General features: G+C 45.2%; 1 protein-coding gene across 14 annotated transcripts in view; it reads right to left on the reverse strand.

Moving 5' to 3' along the window:
* Positions 1-3,439: 3,439 nt before the first annotated feature.
* The window catches only part of TDRP (testis development related protein), a 41,420-nt gene continuing 24,943 nt past the window's right edge, over positions 3,440-19,916 (reverse strand). For all 14 annotated transcript variants that reach the window (XM_081574358.1, XM_081574359.1, XM_081574361.1 and 11 more), the window contains 2 exons: positions 7,282-7,385; positions 3,440-5,960 (listed from right to left, as the gene is read on the reverse strand). In XM_081574358.1, coding sequence (XP_081430484.1) covers positions 5,615-5,960; positions 7,282-7,385 — 450 coding nt within the window. In that variant the 3' untranslated portion in view covers positions 3,440-5,614. The remainder of the gene's footprint in view (positions 5,961-7,281; positions 7,386-19,916) is intronic.

Genomic DNA, 19,916 nt, shown 5'->3' on the forward strand with positions numbered 1-19,916 from the left:
TCACTCTGTATTCAGCAACACTACACAGGTGCTTACATCCATTTGATGATGGTCTCCTCACGTCAAACAAGAAGCAGAGCCTGGGAAGCAAGTCAGAAATCTGCAGGAACACTCGCAGAGCAGTGGTGAGAGCGGGTGGTGGCGCCTTTCTTCCCTGAAGACGGATGCTTGAAGAGCCTGTGAGGGAGGGCGTTTCTCCTGAAAGCTTGCTGGTCGCTTTTATCTCTGTTCTGTTTTACTTTTGGCAAATTACCTAATGTGTGTTTACTTTTGGGGTGTTGGTCTTTTTTGTGTTAATTTCTTAAGAAGACATTAACCTCTTGAAGTGAGTTCTTCTCCTCAACAACACAAAAAGTCTTGGGAGACATGTGTAGCTGTTCCCCATTAATCAGCCCATCTCAACAGGCAGTAGATGTGCTTGGACTGGAACCCACCTACAGACGTTGGCAGGACTTCCAGCAGTTGTGTGGGGAGGGGACGTGACTGGGGTGCAGTGGGGGAGGGGCAGAGACCACGCACACAGTCCCTGGGCCCTGACCAGTCATTTACCGACGATCGAATGGCATGGATCAGGAAGAGGGGGACTGTCCTGAGCTGCAGGTTTTTGTGGCATTCCTGAGTGTGGTTCCCTGCCCATGATGTGTCACCTGCATGCCCTCTGTGCTTGCTGGACAGCTGCAGGAGACCCACAGCACCCCTGTGGGAAGCCCCACCCCCAGGAAGCACTGTCAGCACATCCATGGTGTCTGCCTTGGCACTGAGGTACATTTTCCCACTCGGGTTGTGACTTGTGAGTCAGGAGGAGCCACAGTAGGTTCTGCAGCCGACACAGGAGCTGCTTTCGGGGTTTCACAGTCTGCTGTGCATGCTCAGATCTGTCCACAGAGAATCACGTCTCCTTTAGGGACAGTATTGAAGGGTTTGGTGTTAGTTTTGCTGTAAATGCCACTTTTAGAATCATACACAAACAAGATGTAAGGTGTTTGTACACTGATTCTGTATCCTCTTAAGAAAGAAAAAGTAAAGTTGCTCAGTCGTGTCCGACTCTTTGCGACCCTGTGGACTGTAGCCTACCAGGTTCCTCCATCCATGGGATTTTCCAGGCAAGAATACTGGAATGGGTTGCCATTTCCTTCTCCAGAAGATCTTCCCGATCTAGGGATTGAACCCAGGTCTCCTGCATTGTAGCCAGACGCTTTACTGTCAGAGCCACCAGCTAAGTCCTCTTAACTTTGCTGAAATCACTAAATGGATCTAGTGGTATTTTGTAGACTCCCTGGGATGAGGAGGTACATTGTGAAATCTCTACATGAGGGGGGCTCATCACCTTCTTTCAGCGGGATACCCTTTTTTCCTTCCTTGCCAGCTTTCCCGCCAGACCCCCATGGGTGTGGATGGCGGTCCCTGGGGACTGTCTGTGCTTCACTTGTGGGTGTGCTGCGAGCTGGGTGCCTCAGGGTGAGGTGCTCCCTTCCAGCCCCATGTTGTTGGGGCATTTCACATGAAAGGGTGTTGGGTTTTGTTGAGTCCCTTTCTGCACCCACAGAAGTAGTCACGTGTTGACTTGTTGGCTTAACCAGCCTTGCACTTGGTGGTTTTAGTTTGTTTCTCTGGATTGGACTGAAGACACGCCGTATAATTGGAATCTTTTAGTATCTGTCTCATCCATGTTGTAGTGCGGCTTAGGCTTTCCCTCCCTTGTGGGCTTACCTGTCCTCCACATTCTGCTTCTTCATCACCTGCTGATGTGGAGATGCTCCCCTACTTTGAGCTGCTGTGAATATGCTATACAAAACTCTCTGGAAATACACCCACAAGTGGAATTGCAGGACCGTGTGGTAAATACATGTTTAATATTTTGAAGAACCACCATACTGTTTTCCATGGTGGGAATGTAAGATGGTGCTGCCTCTGATAGTGTGGAATAGTTCCATTTCTCTCCATCCTTGTCCTCGCCAACACTTGTTAGGTTGTGGGGTTGAGTTTTTGGTGTGATAGTCATCCAAACGGGTGGGAGGTGGTATTTCACTGTGGCTTTGATTTGCATTTCTCTGTCGTGGAGTGATGTTGAGCATCTTTTCCTGTGCTTGTTCAAGAACTTGCCTGCCTTTTAATTGAGTTGTATGTGGTTTTGTTGTTGAATGTAGAAGGAACTACTATAGCCCTGGACACTTAAGCCCTTATCAGCTAGATGACTTGAAAATGTTCTGATTCCCTAGGTTGCCTTTTTCACTCTATTGATTGTGTCCTTTGGGGCACAGACTCTTCACAATATGAACTGAAAGACATTTAGGTTATAGTAGTGCTTTTTCTGAAAACAAGTGCATTCAACTGGCTGAACAGTCTGGCAGCTGGCCAGCACCAACTGGACTGGGCTGGGACAGGATGGGACACAACTCAATTACAAACTATAGAACACAGCTGTGGGGACACGCACTCACCACGACAGCATCACGTGCAGGCTGCAGACCCCTCAGACACTCGTGGTGAAGAAGCAACTACAGGAAGTGGTGGTATCGGTCTTTGGTGCCACGGAAGCCCCTCAGAGGGCTCCTTGCCTCCCATCCATCACCAGAACCACACTTCTGCCAGACAGCAAGTTGCAGCTGCTCCCTTAGTCAGTCACTTAGCATCATCTGAACCCCCTTTTGGGCTATTTTATCAGTTACAAAACGTTTAGCCAATTCCTATCTTAAAGCTTAATCTAAATAGTGTCCTGCCTATCTTTTGTTCAGTCAAGGATCAATTGAGACTTAACCATAAAATCTGGAAAGAAGCTAAATGGCTAGAAGTAAAGTGGGAGAGAGAAGAGAAGGTCGTTTGCTTGTACAAGAATCAGAAGTATCTGGTGAAGTGAGTGAGAACCCGAGGGTGGGGGTCTGAGGCTACCACAGAGCCGTAGGCCCCCAGCGGAGAGAGCAGAGCAGGACTTGAGGGAGGGGCCAGACCGCCAGACGGGTGAGGACAAGGCTGCCTGGGACACACACCACTGGGAAGGAGGCTGGTGGGACACGCGCTCATCACCTGGCTCGAGACAGCGCCACAGTTGCTACCCAGGTCCTAAGGGGAGTCAGGTTTTCTCTCCAAGAGGCCACTGTTTGGAAAGAAGGATGAAACCTTAAAAGACAATTAAAGAACCTACTCAGGCCGGTGGCTGAAGGGGAGGCTTGCTTCAAGCTCCCCCTCCTCAAGTGACTGGAGAAAAGCAGGGCCCAGGGCGGGCGGCTCAGACGTCGGGCACTGGTAGCGCCTATTACTCTGAACAGCGTCCGAAGGCCATTCATATGTAAAAGCTACATCTTGATGACTGAGGTTGAAGTTGGTCATTTATCCATGAATCCACACATTTCATTGGCATCTTGAAAGACACTGAAAGTGTTGAGAAGATGTCATCAGGTCTAAGTCGTCAGAAGCAGATGTCAATAACTGTGCAAACTAACAGGATATAAACCATGTTTTTATTTTTAAAAAACTTCAGCATTACGGATAAATTCAACTTTGTTTAAAACCAATCTCTTTCCTGTTAATGACAAAACAACAGTCAAAAGAGCAGACACTTCACTCTTCAGAGAAGCTGTGCAGTTTACAGAATTTAGACAGACCCACTCTCTCATCAGCCAGTGAACAAAATAAAGTTGCTTTGGTAAATTCCATCAAGAAAAAAATATCTTTCCCCCAAAGCACACCAATAAATATTTATATTAAAATCCAGAGTTATTTTAATCAGATACAACAGAAGAAAAATTCATTTTTACATTAATGTTTGTAGATAAGAAAAGTATTATTCACGTGCATAATCCAACCCCACTGGCTTGCATTCAGTTGTGAGGAATGAGTGGTATAAGGGGCCGTTCTGCCAGCTGTGCATCACGTGTGTCCCCAAGGGGATCGCAGGCACTTAGCATCATAGCACCCCGGCACAGGCTCCCCGATGTGGAGGCTGTCCCACCTGCCCCCCACCCCGAGCTCTCTGCCCAGAACCTCAAACACAGAGTCCCTTCCCTGCACCTCATCACAGGATTAGCCCGAGATGAGCCTGAAGCTCCTGCTTCAGCCAGCTCATCTCAGTCACAGCAAGTGTCTCTAGGGAGAAGGACTCCAGTCAATGAGCTAAACTGTTTACCTGAGGAAACACGGCTTTCAACTCCACTATTAACCACTTCAAGGTTCTAACACAAATAGGATTTTACCACCACTCACATGTCCCCCTTTCAAGGCTCGGTGAAGTAAACTTGTCTATTAGAAAGAGAAGGAGATGGGTGATTTTGACAGACGCTACACAGATGACAGACACAGATGGTTAGATGACACATGTAGATTGTAGCTAGACGGCTGGTAGTTAGATGACAGAGTGTACACAGGATGATTGACTGAGAAATGGCAGGTGACAGGCAGGCACTCTGTCACCCCCTTCTCCCCTTGGAGCCCACAGAAATGCTAAATGACACCCCTTGTGTGGAACAGCACAGAACTGCTCACTGAATACCTTGAAGACTGGCTTTCACAAGAGAGGAATGCTCAGTGTAACTGGACATTTTTCTCTTTAACCAAAACCCCTACACCTATTCTGACCTCAGAGACACGTGGTCCTCCTGTGGGTTGGGTCTGTCCTGCTGAGGACACACGTGCCGCGTACCTGACCTGGGGCCCACTCTGTTAAGGAGACAAGCAGGTTCGGAGACATGAGAGATGCTCAGTGATGCTCCTGAATCAGCCACAACACACAGCTTCTCAGGGTCCAACAGTCTCACTTGAAAAAACAAAACCCTGGGTGTTACAGAAAAGAGGCACTTTCAGCATTTTACCTACAATTTCAACTCTAACAAGCAAGTTAATATTTTCCAAACAAATTTAAGAGTCAAGTTATTAAAACTGATCCATGCTTTATAGCATTCTTCAGTCTACAATCAAAATAAGAGAACTTTTAGAAGAAAAGAAAGATCAGTATTTAAAAGTTCAGGAACCTCAAGATGGGAGCACTGTCACCATCTAATACGCTTGTGGGAGGTGAAGCTGTGTTTGTAGACAGTGTATTTCGGGGGATCAGATACAGCCTTCACTTCTCTAGCGTTTAATTTGCTTGCATATTTTACAGTTTAATACAAACGAAGAGCTAGCACAACGTGATGTAACCTTTGGAAGATTCACGTTACACCTGGATTGCAGGTTTCTGGCAACAGAAAAGAAGTGTGTGGCTGCTACATTCTTGTGTCATAGAATACAGGTATGTGCTACATGCAGAGACAGGGATCAAGTCACAGAACACAGAACTGCGACTCAGAACACAGAAAGACAGTTTTGTGGCAAAAAGCAAACCCCCACTGCGGTGAACTTCCCATCTAAGGTCAGCAACATGCGGATGACAGGTGGACCCTGTGCGTGTCCACTGAGAAATCACAGGATGCCTGGAATTTCCTCACTTGACATTTGAAGAGGAAAGCCAAATGAAACAGCACAGAGCAGATTCTCTGTGATTTTCATCTGGGAAAGACCAAATGGGACACTGTACTAATAAACACCATGATACCGCAGACTCTAGGAATGTGAAGGAGATGAGATACAAAGGTGCACGATCAGGCAGATTTTGGTGTGAGGACATGTGGGGGCTGGGCAGTCACTCCAGCTCCTCCCAGTCATCTGTCAGGTGGCCTCTGCTCTGCCGGCGGATGCTGACCAGCTTCCCGGCCGACCTGAGGCTCCAGCGCGAGCTGCTCCCTGCACTGGCCAGGCTGGTGTACTTGGTCGAGCCCTTGGTGTCCTCCTGCCAGCCCGGCCAAGGCACACAGTCACTCACAGGGCCGCCCGAGTCTGCTGCCACGTTTTCAAGGGCAAGTTTTGGAGGTTCCCAACCTTCTATCTCATCTGGTTTCTTAGACTGTATGTTCTGTTTCAAAACCAAATTGTCCCAAAATCCCGACTTCTTCTCTGTCTTCAACTCTTCTTTTAATCGAAAGTTAGTACTACAGGAGACAAAAGAGTTAAGTGTTGGTGATCAGTCATCTTACGGTGTCAGGTTGTGTTTATTTTATAAATAAACTCCAACAGATATATATGTCAAACCTGAATATTAATATGGAAAAATCAGTCAGGACACGTGATTAATAAAATTTGTGAATGCCATATTTAACGTACCACCACTTGGCAAAACTCAAGCAAAGTCAGCATCAGATAGAAGACAGAAAAGCAAACTGTCTCAAGGCACACAGAAGGCCGAGCTTGTCTCTGAAGATATGTGAGAAAAGAAGCCCCAGATCTCAGATTCAGAAACAGAGATTATTCCATGTACCAAGTCGGTTTGCCACAGGGTTATTCAGCTGCAGCCTCAGATGTTCAGAGCTCAGAGCACTGTGTGCCCTGAGGAAACTCAGCCAACTGGAAGTGGGTCCCCACCAACGACACAGCGCCCTGGCTGTGGGTCCCCTGGCCTAGCTGCCGAGAGCATCCCCAGAACATAGGCCCAACCTTCCAAGTCCTGTTTAACTGGACTGACAGGCAGAACACAGGCATAGGTTCAAGGCCCCCAGGAGACGCTGGCCTGTTAGTTGCCATCCAGACAGCCCACAGGACTGACTTACACAGTCCTCAGAGAGAGGGTGGGGAGGGCACAATCACGTGGTCAGAGGAGGGGGAGGACTGGATGGCTCTCATGGGCCCTGAGTGCTGCCAAGGTGCCCTGTCCATGGAGGAGAAGCCTCTCTATGGTCAGATTCCCCAGGATTCACCCGCTGTTGGCAACACCATTTATATTTTCAAACTTAAACTTATATTTTCATCTTTAAATACATTTTTTTGTTTGCCATGCCACACGGCTTGTGCGATGTTAGTTCACCTACCAGGGATCAAACCCAGGCCCACAGCAGTGAAAGCACCAAGTTTTAACCACTAGACAACCAGGGAATTCCCTAAATATATATTTTTTAAATTCAAAATATTTATAATAAACTAGCAGCATTGTCAGCACGTAAGTATAGTTTATAGTCAATCTTTGCATTTTTAACTGGGTTTTTCCTTGATTCTCTGGAACAACTGCCATCTGCCCACCTTAAACATGTGGCTACTATCTGCTTTAAGGCTTCTAAGTTCAGTTTACAGCTGGAAGTTTAAGAACTGGTCCGAGAAACTTTTTAAAATTTTTTTCCATTTTTCTACAGTCTTTCAAAGTGCTTATACTTAGAACAACTCATTTCCATCTCCTCACAAGGGAGGAAGCCCTTCTCGTCCCCTCTCATGGCCCTGCCCTCCGTCTCTGGAATGCCTACTCCCCGGACAGCGGCTACTCACGCTCTGGACTTGGGGGATTTTTGTCCTTCCAGCAGCTGCTGCTCGTCATCCTTGTTAAATAGAGAAGTGACTTCTTTCCAGCCTCGGAAACTCGCTCCTGGGACCTAATGAAAGGTTAAGAGAAGATCAGACCTGATGCAGTGAATACACAGCTCACAGTTGTGTCACCCAGTGGTTGTGAAACTGACACTTCAGCAGAGAAGCTGGCCCACATCTCCTTATCTGTGTGTCTGCACACTGAGTTCTCCCATCAGATGCAGGTAGTCTCCATGTGGCTGAAGACAGTCACCCACGTTTAGTAACTTCAGCCAAACCAGATCAGGTCGATGGGGCTCCCAACCGAGGGTGGAGGGGTGCTGAGGGGTGGGGAGGCTGCACTACCACACATTTTGTAGATTCTAAGAAATGACTTTGTACTTTTTCATTTCTTAAATCAGGATATAATTGATGCCTGGCACCTTAGATTCAAAGAAACACAGTAATAAGAAGGGAGGGATGGGGAAAAGGAAGTGCATCTCCAGAGCTCTCCTGTCAAGTGCCTTTTCCCGGAGTCACTCTGATGGCTTTGGAGCCTGAAATCACAAAACAGCAGGCAAATGTGACACCACCTAGTTCAGTTCAGTCGCTCACTCGTGTCTGACTCTTTGCGACTCCATGAACCCCAGCACGCCAGGTCTCCCTGTCCATCACCAACTCTCGGAGTTAACTCAAACTCATGTCCATTGAGTCGGTGATGCCATCTAACCATCTCATCCTCTGTCGTCTCCTTCTCCTCCTTCCTTCAATCTTTCCTAGTATCAGGGTCTTTCCAAATGTCTCAGCTCTTCACATCAGGTGGCCAAGTATTGGACTTTCAGCTTCAACATCAGTCCTTCAATGAACATGCAGGACTGACTTCCATTAGGATGGACTGGTTGGATCTCCTTGCAGTCCAAGGGACTCTCAAGAGTCTTCTCCAACACCACATTCAAAAGCATCAATTCTTTGGTGCTCAGCTTTCTTTATAGTCCAACTCTCACATCCATACGTGACTACTGGAGAAACCATAGCCTTGACTAGACGGATCTTTGCTGGCAAAGTAATGTCTCTGCTTTTTAATATGCTGTCTAGCTTGGTCATAACTTTTCTTCCAAGGAGTAAGCGTCTTTTAATTTCATGACACCTAAGGGAGCTAATAAAGCTTCAATAACTGATCCTAAAGAAATGTGGTACCTATGAACTATCAGAGAATTCAAAATAACCCTACTGAAGTTTAGTGAACCACAACAACACAAAGATAACTAAATGCAATTAGGAAAACAACACATGGAACAAACAAATAGGAACCATAAAGAAAAAAATCTTAGAACTGAAAAACACAATCACAAAACAAAAACTTTAATAGAGATGGTCAAAAATAGACTTGACAATGCAGAGAAACAAAGTCATCTGAAATTATCCAGTAAGAGAAGAAGAAAAAGAAATAATGAGAAAGAATGAAGAAAAGTCAAAGGGACTTGTGGAACACAATCAGGAGACACAGTATCTACACTGCTGGAATTACAGAATAAAAGAGAAAGGGACAGAAAGTATATTTAAAACAATAATGGCTGAAAATGTCTCAAACATGGCGGGAGAAATGGATATCCAGATCCATGAGACCAAAGGACCCCAAATAAGTTGAACCCAAGTCGATCTATACTGAGACACATAATTAAATTGTTCAAAGACAATTTTGAAAGTAGTGAAAGAGAGTAGTTACATACAAAGAAACCCTTCACCCCAATATGGAGAGATTTCTCAAGAGAAACTTTTCAGGCCAGGAGAGGATGAGATGATATAGTCAAAAGATTTTTTAACTACTAAACATTTTATTTATTTACTTACTGAATTATAATTACCATAGGATATTATAACAAAAGAAAAAACCTATCAACCAAGATTTCTGTATCAGCAAAACTGTTCTTCAGAAATGAGGGGAGATAAAGACTCTCCCAAACAAAAAAGAGTGGAGGGAGTTCATCAGCACTAGACCTGCCTAACAAAAAATGCTTAAAGGAGTCCTGAGTGAAAATAAACATGAAGGTAGAGTTAAACTCACTAGGTACAGGTAAATTTATACTCAAGAGTGTAATACAGTAATGGTGATACATAAATCACTTATAACTCTAATTTAAAAGTAGAAAAAAAGTACTAAAAACAATTCCAACTACAGTAATCTGTCTTTGGATACACAAAATATATGTAAACTGTAATTGGTTAACAAGACCCAACTCTAAGCTTCCTACAAAGGGACTCACTTTAGCTTTAAAGACACACATAGCCTGAGTGAATGGATGTAAAACGGTAACTTCAAGCAAATGGTGACCTAAAAACAGTAGGGATAGCTATACTTATGTAACACAAAACAGACTTTACAAATGGTGAAGAGGGACAAAGAAGGTCACTATATAATGATAAAGGGGTCAGTTTTACCAAGAAGATCCAGTTATCAAATATTTATGCACCCAACAATGGAACACATAAATGTATAAAGCAGAAATTAACAGAATTCCCTGGTGGTCCAGTGGTTAGGACTTAGCCTTTTCACTGCTGAGAGCCTGGCTTTGACCCCTCGTTGGGGAACTAAGATCCCACAAACTGCATGGTGCAGCCAAAACAACTACTACTAACAGCTAAAAAGAGAAACTGCAGTACAATAATAGCTAGGGAATTTAATACTACACTCTCAACAATAGATACAGATCATCCAAAAAGAGAATCAATATGGAAACAGTCTGAACAACATTACAGATGAAATGAACCTCACAAACACATACAGAACATTCTATATTGTGACTGCAAAATACACATTCCTTTAAGCACACATGGAACCTTTTCTATGATAGACCATATATTAGGCCACAAAACAAGTCTGAGCAAATTTAGGAGACTGTAAGCATAGTATCTTTTTTGACTGCAACATATACCATCAGAGGAGGAAAAGTGGAAACTTCATGAATGCATGCAAACTAAACACCACTCTCCTGAACAACACACAAGTCAAAGACATCAAAGAGGAAATAAAACTATCTTGAGACAGAACCACAACATACTAAAACTTACAGGATGCAACAAAAGCAGTTCTAAGAAAGAAGTTCACAAGACAAAATAACGATCCCGAATAACACAACTGTATGCCTTAAGGAATGAGAAAAAGAAGAACAAACTGAGTGCAAAGTTAGTAAAATAGAGTGATAAAGAGGAGAAATAAATAGAGAACAAGGAAATGACAGAAAAGATTTATAAAACTAAGAGTTGGTTCTTTGAAAACATAAACAACATTGACAAACCTTTAGCTAGACTCACCAAGGAAAACAAAGAACCAACTGAACAAAATTCTAAATGAAAGAAACATTACAGTCGATACCATGTAAATACAAGGATCATTAGAAGTTACTATGAGATTACAACTGATTACCACCCTGCTCCCCAGATAGGGGCTCTGCATTCATCCCACTGACCGTTTTAATCTGTTAGGATGGCACTCAGCAGTAAACTCTACAGAAACTTCTTAGACTAAGTAGAGAAACAGCTAAGGCTTCACGTGGCTTGCTCTGAAAACTACGTACTGTACAATGGTCTGCTGTGAACTTGCTCCTCAGTGGGAATGCACAGATCAAAGTGACTCACCCGCAGAGCACAAGAAGACACACACTTGTTGTAGAGTATGTGATGCTACAACTGCATTTGCTAATAGTAACAAACACATGTACTAGTTCTAAAATGTGAAAAATGTTCCTGATCAACTGCTATTTAAACTTTGAGTTCTTGGTTTGGCCACTTGTGCAACAATGTTTCCATCTTTTCAATATCCAAATCAGTTGACAGTCAACTCAATTATTCATGCTGATAGAAGAGAAGAGAGAGGTTCCTGATTCAAAGCCAAGTGCATCTTTGTGCCAAAAGCATGAGCAGGAAAATGCACTGTGGAATCCCGAGGGAGTGACCTCAACTGAGGCTTCATTAGGCAGGCAGAAGGGGCTGTGGGTACTAACCCCAGCCTACCAGCTAGACACCAACATGGTACCAGCTGTCCATGCATATCTGGGGACTCACATGCTCATTTTTTGTACATGTGACATCTTTGTACATGTGTGCACATTGACACGTCCTGTGTTTACACATTATATGCAGACAGGACCTCTAGAAGGAGGAGCAAGAGCTGTGAACTGGAGAACTGAGTGGCAGGCAGAGATGAGACTCATCACACCCCCTTCAGTACATTTTCAGTCTTAGATCATGTGTCTCTGCTGGAAGGAGCAGGAAACAGGGCATCCTGGAATGGTGGACTGGCAGGGGCCACGGAAGGAGGCGGCCCCAGGAAACTAAAAGACAGATAGTGGGCAGAAAGAGCATGAGGTGTTGCCAAGCAGATACTGAGTTTTCTGGGAGGAGGAGAAACAGGGAAAGTCACCAGATAGAAACTGGTGCAGGGCAGAGCTCAGACACTCAAGATATAAATGCAGTTAAGAAGAGTTTTGTGAGGAAAATCAATAAAAGGCAGATGTGCAGTGGCCACAAGCAGCAGCCCCCAGTTCAGAACAAAGGTCCCCACTGTGGGGACCACAGCTCTCAGCCACTGGAGGACAGTGCCCGCCTGGACACTGCAGAGAGGGATATGTCCAGCAATGCAGCCTCAGATGTAAGCAGACATCTGACCCGCAACAGAGGCCGTGACAAGTGGCGTCTTCCAGGGGCTGAGGGCAGGCAAGTGCGTACCCAGAAATCTAACCCACAGGTAACAAGTCCAATAAAACATACTTCACCCTGCCCCCTGGGAAACATCTCTCTGATGCAATGGAAAAGACCGCTCTGAATAGCACCTTCCTCTGAAACACAGTAGCAAAGAGCAAACAGTTCACATGCACAGGGGTCAGTCTCTAGGGAGATTGCTTTCTACAGGGTCCCACTGCAACGTGAGACAAGCACTGAGCTCGCAAACCTGCAGGCAAGTATCCTGAGAAAGAGCTTCAACATTAACAGTGGTAACTTCTGAGAGCAGAATTCATGGTGGGGAGGGGAGAAATGGGTACTCTTCTTGTAACTGTATACTTCACAGTCCTTTCCAAATTTGAAAAACAAAAAGACAAGCTACTTAGCTAGGAAAGACTGTAATGTATAATGATAAAAATCTAAAGTCTTCAATATAAAGAGTTTTATAGAACAATTTAAAAAAAAATCAAACAACCTAGTAGGAAAATGGGCAAAACAAAACAGAATCTTTTGACTTGGGAAGGCTCTCCAAGTATGTGGGAGAAGCCGGTCATATGACTAGGTCTTCAGCCCGGGTGTCTCAGGAGAAGACCCTGTCAGGCAAGCCTTCTGGTTCTGGACCAGAGAGAAGGGTGGGCTCTGGGCCTGAAAGGACTTGGATCTTCTGTCACAGACAGCACCCAGCAGCTCTGCATCCCCTGCTGCCCAGGACACTGTCTGCTCGGTAACACGCCCTTTTTTCCTTTGGTTTTCTTTCTCTTGTTTAGCTTTAGGGTGCAGTCAGAAAGTGTTATTAAGAGTCTTGAAGCTGGTAAAAAGTCCCCAGCAAATCTATTTACCACATGAGGTGTGAACTGAGATCTCCAGGAGGCTCCAGGAGGGTGGTAGACACTGTCCCCAGAGAGGTGGGTGGGTCTCTGCACCTGCTTTGGTACCACCTTGTTAGCACCCAGCACCTCAGGGGGGAGAAGGCCAGTGCTCGGCTGCCCCATGAGCACTTGGCTGCCTGCACTCCCGGTTCCCTGTGAGCACTCAGCCCTCTGCACTCCTGGTTCCTCGGGAGCGCTCGGCTGTCTACGCTCCCAGGCCCCCGCAAGCACTCAGCCCTCTATATTCCCGGTTCTCTGCAAGCACTGCCCGCCTACACTCCAGGTCCCCGACTTCTTTGTGCTTCACTGTCTCAGGAAGCGAACACAGAGATCTCTCGGTGTGTTTAGTATCTAACACACCAGAAGCTATTCAGAGACAGTGATGAGACGTAAAACAAAACAACTTGTCCTCTGCTTTTGCATATTTGGGAACCAAACACAATACATTCATTCAGAGTTTTTAAATTGCATTTTCAATCATTTCATTTCTAAAAAACTTCCACTTTATGTCCTTTTAAGAGCTATTTGAAAACTAAGTGGCTAACTGTAGTGGTAATTAATTGTGGCAATTACTTATTCAGAGTAGGATTACAGTGGGGAAAAGCAAATTTTTCCTTTCCACACCAAATTTTTTAACAAACTGTTTGGCCGAAATAAAAATTATCCTTAAATGATGACTTAATTTATGTAACTAGTATAAATTACAACCTTCACACAATCTTGTAGGCCTGATGAAAACAAACATCATTTATACATGTGGAGTGCTTATGGAACTGAAAATCAGAACCTCTACACACTGCCCACTACAACCTTTCTCGATACAAACTGTGCAGCAGGTCTGCCAAGTGCTGGAAAGGACCCATCCAGCAGGAGCATTAACTGCCCATGTGAATGCACACTGGCCACTGAGTGCTTGACAGCTTTAGTAACAGGTAAACTCTGGGGCCAGAAGGCCTGCCGAAGGAAGAAAAATTGTTCTTCGGCCCATCGAAGGCAATGGTCTAAATGGATGTCTCTCCCTAGAATTCACCTGCTGGAATCCCAAACTGGGACGTGATGGTATGTGGGGGTGTGGGGGTTGATAAGGCCCTGCAGGTGGAGCCCTGCAATGGGATGGGACGCAGCCCAGCAGGAAGTGTCCTGCTGGCCTCACCAGAGCTGTTTAAACCCCAGTCCCTGGTATTATGTTACAGCAGCCTGATCCCATGAACACAAAGGTGCCACAGAGAAACTGGAAAAAGCAATCCCGATGAAGAAACACAGGCCTTCACTTTGCCAACCAAAATCCAAAATATGGGGGGTTTTTTGCTAGCAATATTTTAGATAGATGAACTTAACCTGTTGCGAGAACCCAAAGGAAAATTCCATCTGCTCACCCCACTTCCTGCAGCCTCTGAATACCCTCTGCAGTCACAGCAATGGGAATAAAAAGCTGACAAAACCCAACATTATCAGATAACCAATACATCAACGAGGCTTAGGTAGAGAAAAAGCAAAAACAGCTCTTCTCAGAGGCCAGGTTTCCTGCAGTGAAGCGTGTAGCCCTCCGGGAGCAGCCGTGGGAGGAGGTGGCCTCGCCAGGGGCAGCACAGCCAGGTGGGCCCCGGGCCCGAGGGAAGCTGGGGTGCTGGCTCCTGCTCTCCTCCAGCTGGCCTTCCTGCTTCCTGTGAGCAACCCCCCTTTTTCCCTGGCCCACCAGGGAGGAGGCGGCTCTGGTGCACTGATGAAGTGGGAGGGCTGGAGCCCCGCCTTTGCATTGGGTACTGGGCTGTTTCCACCTCTCTTGAGCCAATGGCACCACTACCACCACCACTGTCCTGGCCCATCCTGTCCAGCCACCGTGGGCCTCTGTCCCAAGAAAAGGCCAGCTCAGCCGTGGCCTCAGAGCCAAGCCACTGAGCTCTCACAGTCAGAAGGGGTGCCAGTGAGCCGGCTGCAGTGGGTGGAGCAGGAAGGGAAGCTGGTGGAGCACCCACCAGGTGCCCCTCAGAACTGTCCACAATCCTACCAGAAATTTAGGTTCCATTCTCCACTCCCACACTGAGATGACAAGCTAATCATTAACTGTATATAACAACCGTATAATCATGAGCAATACTAAAATTTTAAGTATCTGTAATGATACAACTAAAAATAGTAGTAAGAACCTAACCTAATTTGTTCTAAGTGTTAAAACAGAGGAATTCCAAATTGCGTAAACAAACATATAAAACAAACAAAACAAACATATAAAACTCAGACCAAAGGAAGCCACTGATTACAGGTCACGGCAGTATTCTAAGTTGCTACTGCAAAAATAAACTTAAAAAGATTCATGGATATCTGTAAGAGCTGGAAATAACAATGAATAAAGAAAATAACCTCACATCTTAATCCCTTGTTCCCTTTGAAAGTTATTGGAGACAGAAAAATACACTCAATAGCACTGATTCTAAATGCTGATTTTAAACGATTGATGCCAGCAGCAATGATAAACGAGAGTCCAACCTCGGAGCGGAGCTGCGCCGCAATCACAGTGTGGCAGTGGAGCGTCCTCTCTCCATTCAGCCAGATGAATGCCAGAACATGGAATTAACACAAGACTTTTACCTCACGCACTCCCACCCCTCCATCATCATTTTCAGAAATGAAATTCATTAACTCAAAATTAAGAAAATGTACAAAAGGCAAGCAAGCCCTGGTTGCATCTGAACCCAACCACAGCCCCCAGGCCCCTGGCTGGCTGCTAGCACAGAGTCCCGTCTCCCCCAGCCCCCTGGTGAAGGGCTGGGCTTCTGTGCTTCTCATCCTGAGGCTCCCCAGGAGTGGGCCCCAGAGGAGGCTCCTTCCTTCCATGCAGCCCACCTCGAAGGACAGAGGCTCACCTGGCCTTGCTCATGCACGAGGAGACCCCAGGCTGCTGCCCACCCCCCAGCAAGCGCTTGGCTCTGAGAGTGGGTGCCACTCAGAGAGAAGCTTGTCATGGCCTCTACACCCGCTCCAGAGCCCGGCTCAGAGGCCCTGCAGGAAGAACAGGACATGAGACACTGTGAGCCTACAGGAGCTTCTGGAGCCGTGGACCAGAGACCCTCCCACAGGCACCCACCTCGCTGTAACAGAGCACAGAGGAGCTGTCCAGAGCAGGAGGTGGTGGGGACCTGAGGTGCAGCCAAAGTGAGCAGTGAGACTGCAGGAGACCCAGCAGAGAGAAGCCAAAGGGCGCCCCTGAGGTCAGAGCCTCAGACATGCTTCCCTCAAAGGAGCCAGTCAGAGCAGATGCAGCTACAGAGCAGTTCACACCTCTCCCCTGACTATCACTGAAAATAACTGAGCAACAACCCGAGAAAGAAATGGGCAGAGGATCTCAGCATGTTTTCAAAGACCACATACAGTTGGCCAACAAGTATGTAAAAAGATACTCAATGTCACTAGTCCTCAGGGAAATGCAAATTAAAAATCACAAGAAATCACCTCACACTTATGAGAATGGTTCTTATCAAAAAGACAAAAAATAACAAGTATTGGTAAGGATGTGAAGAGAAGGGAACCCTTGTGCATGGTAAGGATGTGAAGAGAAGGGAACCCTTAAGCATGGCTGGCGGGAATGTAAATTGGTGCAGGCACTATGAAAAACAGCATAGGGATTTCACAAAAAATTAAAAATAGAATGACCCAGCAATTCTTCTGTGTATTGATCCAAAGGAAATGAAAACACTAACTGGAAAAGATATATGGAAAAATATATGTACTTCATGTTCATTGCAGCACTATTCAGAATAGCCAAGACATGGAAACAACCTAAATGTCCATCAACAGATGAATGAATAAAGATAATATGATGTGTACACACATACACACACACGGTTTATTATTCAGCCATAAAAAGAATGAAATCTTGCTGTTTGCACCATGGATGGACCTTGGGGACACTATGTTCAGTGAAATAAGTCAGACAGATAAGGACAAATACTGTATGATCTCACTTACATGTAGGATCAAAAACAAAACAAAGCAAAACAAAAAAGAACCCAGGACACAGGGCTTCCCAGGTGGTGCCAGTGGTAAACGACCTGCCTAACAGTCCAGGAGACTTTAGAGATATGGTCAGAAAGATCCCTTGGAGGGAGGACACAGCAACCCTCTCCAGTACTGGAGAATCCCATGGATACAGGAGCATGGTGGGCTACAGTCCCCACAAAGAGTTGAAGCAACTTAGGATGTACACAGAGTACTCACAGAGACAGAACACACTGCGGTTGTCAGAGGCAGAAGGGGAAACGGCACAAACTTCCAGTTATAAAATACGTAAGTCATGGTCATGGTGGTGTAATGTACAGTGTGGTGACTACAGCTAATGATACTAGACGTGTAAGTTATCATCACAAGAGAAAACTTTTAACTGCATACAGTGATGGATATTAACTAGACTTATTGTAGTGCTTATTTTGCAGGATACATATCAAATCTTTATGCTGTACACCTGAAACTAATATACTGTTACATCCTAGTTATACCTCAGTTTTAAAACGTTTAAATAGAATAAAATGTCCATTTTCTAATGAAAAATTCTGAAGCAGCCAAAAAAGGAGGAAAGGAAGACCCATACCAAAAAGAAAGTGGACAACACAAACTGACTGAGAGCAAACCAGATGTTTGATTTGACAAAACAGCCATCATAAACACATTCACAGGACAGAAGGAAGTGCCATTAAAGAAGCAAAAGAAGGCACCCAATGAAAAAGGGCAGAGAGGCAGAAGCGACCAAAGAGGAACCAGGCAGAAATTCTGAGGTCGAAAAGTACAATAGACAAAATTAAAAATTCACTACAGGGGCTAAAAAGTAGGTCTTAATTTGGAGAATAAAGAATTATTGAACTTGAAGCCAAAAACCAGAGAGAGAAAATGAAACAGATGAAGAGCCTCAGAAAAATGCATGATACCATTAAGCACATCAACATATGCAAAACAGAGTATCAGAAGAAGAGAGAAATTGGCAAAAAAAAAAAAAAAATCAAAGAAATAACATAACATTACCAAATTTATTGAAAACCAAAAATCCATACATCAGGAAGCTCAAGAAACTCCAAGCAGGATGAACACAGAGATCCACAAGCACACACCTTGTAGTAACAGAGTCAGAGGCAGCACCAATCCTGAGACCCACAAACACACACATTGTAGTAACAGAGTCAGAGCCAGCACCAATCCAGAGACCCACAAACATACACACTGCAGTAGCACAGAGTCAGAACCAGCACCAATCCTGAGACCCACAAACACACACACTGTTGTAAAGCAAAGTCAGAGTCAACATCAATCCTGAGGCTAACCACCTGGAGTCTGTCTCGGACTCAACAAGTTCAAGGCTCAGTCCTCCTCAAGACTGTCTTTACGGAAGTCACCAGCCTCACTTCTGATCAAAGTGATATAAATTCAGAGGGTGGGGAGCTTCCCACAGTCTCCCTGTGAACTCAGAGCCAGCTTCTCTGCCTCTGTCATACACACACATCAACATGTTTACCAGCCATAAAGCTCCACTGAGTCTTTATTGGAATTTCATTATGTCGGCATGATTGATTAAATCACTGACTATGTGAAAGACCTCAGTCTCTAGCCCTCTCCATTCCCTGGGGGTGACATGGCTGAAAACCCCAAACCTTTATTCCTATGCCTAGTCTTTGGTACCAGAACCAAGCCCCATCCTATGCTGAAGGAGGGGCACAGGGGAGTCACGCCCCTAGCATAACAATGACTCCTGACCCTCAGGAATCCCAAGGGTTTAGAACCTCTGTGCTAGGAATGGGGGTTGGAGAGAAGACCAGACATCTTCTTTACCACAGCATACAAAGAGAAAAGTCCTGAAAACTACAAGAGAAAAACATCTGGGCACTTACCAAGGAAGCTGCAGTCAGAGTAGGAGCTGACTCTCAGAGAAATAATGAAGGCCAGAAGGGAGTAAGACAACATACTCAAAGCACTGCATGAAAACACTGAAAAATAAGAATCCTGAGCCCAACAAAGCCATCTCTCAGAAATGAAGATGAAATAAAGACTTCCCAAATAAGCAAATCTGAGAGAATTTGTTGCTAGCAGATCTGTCTTATAAGAAACACTCAATAATGTTCTAGACTGAAGCAAGTAATTCTAAATGGTAATTCAAACCCACATGAGAAAACAAAGACCACTGGTAAAAGTAATTATGTAATTATCAACATCAGTTCAGTTCAATTCAGTCGCTCAGTTGTGTCCGACTCTTTGCGATCCCTTGAACCGCAGCATGCCAGGCCTCTCTGTCCATCACCAACTCCTGGAGTCCACCCAAATCCATGTCCATTGAGTCGATGATGCCATCCAGCCATCTCATCCTCTGTCGTTCCCTTCTCCTCCTGCCCTCAATCTTTCCCAGCATCAGGGTCTTTTCCAATGAGTCAGCTCTTCACATGAAGTGGCCAAAGTATTGGAGTTTCAGCTTCAACATCAGTCCTTCCAATGAACACCCAGGATTGATCTCCTTTAGGATGGACTGGTTGGATCTCCTTGCAGTCCCTTGGAGTCTTCTCCAACACCACAGTTCAAAAGCATCAATTCTTCGATGCTCAGCTTTCTTTACAGTCCAACTCTCACATCCATACATGACCACTGGAAAAACCAAAGCCTTGACTAAACGGACCTTTGTTGGCAAAGTAATGTCTCTGCTTTTTAATATGCTGTCTGGGTTGGTCATAACTTTTCTGCCAAGGAGTAAGTGTCTTTTAATTTCATTGCTGCAATCAGCATCTGCAGTGATTTTGGAGACCAGGAAAATAAAGTCAGCCACTGTTTCCACTGTTTCCCCATCTATCTGCCATGAAGTGATGGGACCAGATGCCATGATCTTAGTTTTCTGAATATTGAGCTTTAAGCCAACTTTTTCACTCTCCTCTTTCCCTTTCATCAAGAGGCTCTTTAGTTCTTCTTCACTTTCTGCCATAAGCGTGGTGTCATCTGCGTATCTGAGGTTATTGATATTTCTCCCAGCAATCTTGATTCCAGCTTGTGCTTCCTCCAGCCCAG

Source organism: Giraffa tippelskirchi, chromosome 2 (assembly GCF_054371585.1).
Source record: "Giraffa tippelskirchi isolate mGirTip1 chromosome 2, T2T-mGirTip1v1.2.pri, whole genome shotgun sequence".
Taxonomy (NCBI): Eukaryota; Metazoa; Chordata; class Mammalia; order Artiodactyla; family Giraffidae; genus Giraffa; species Giraffa tippelskirchi.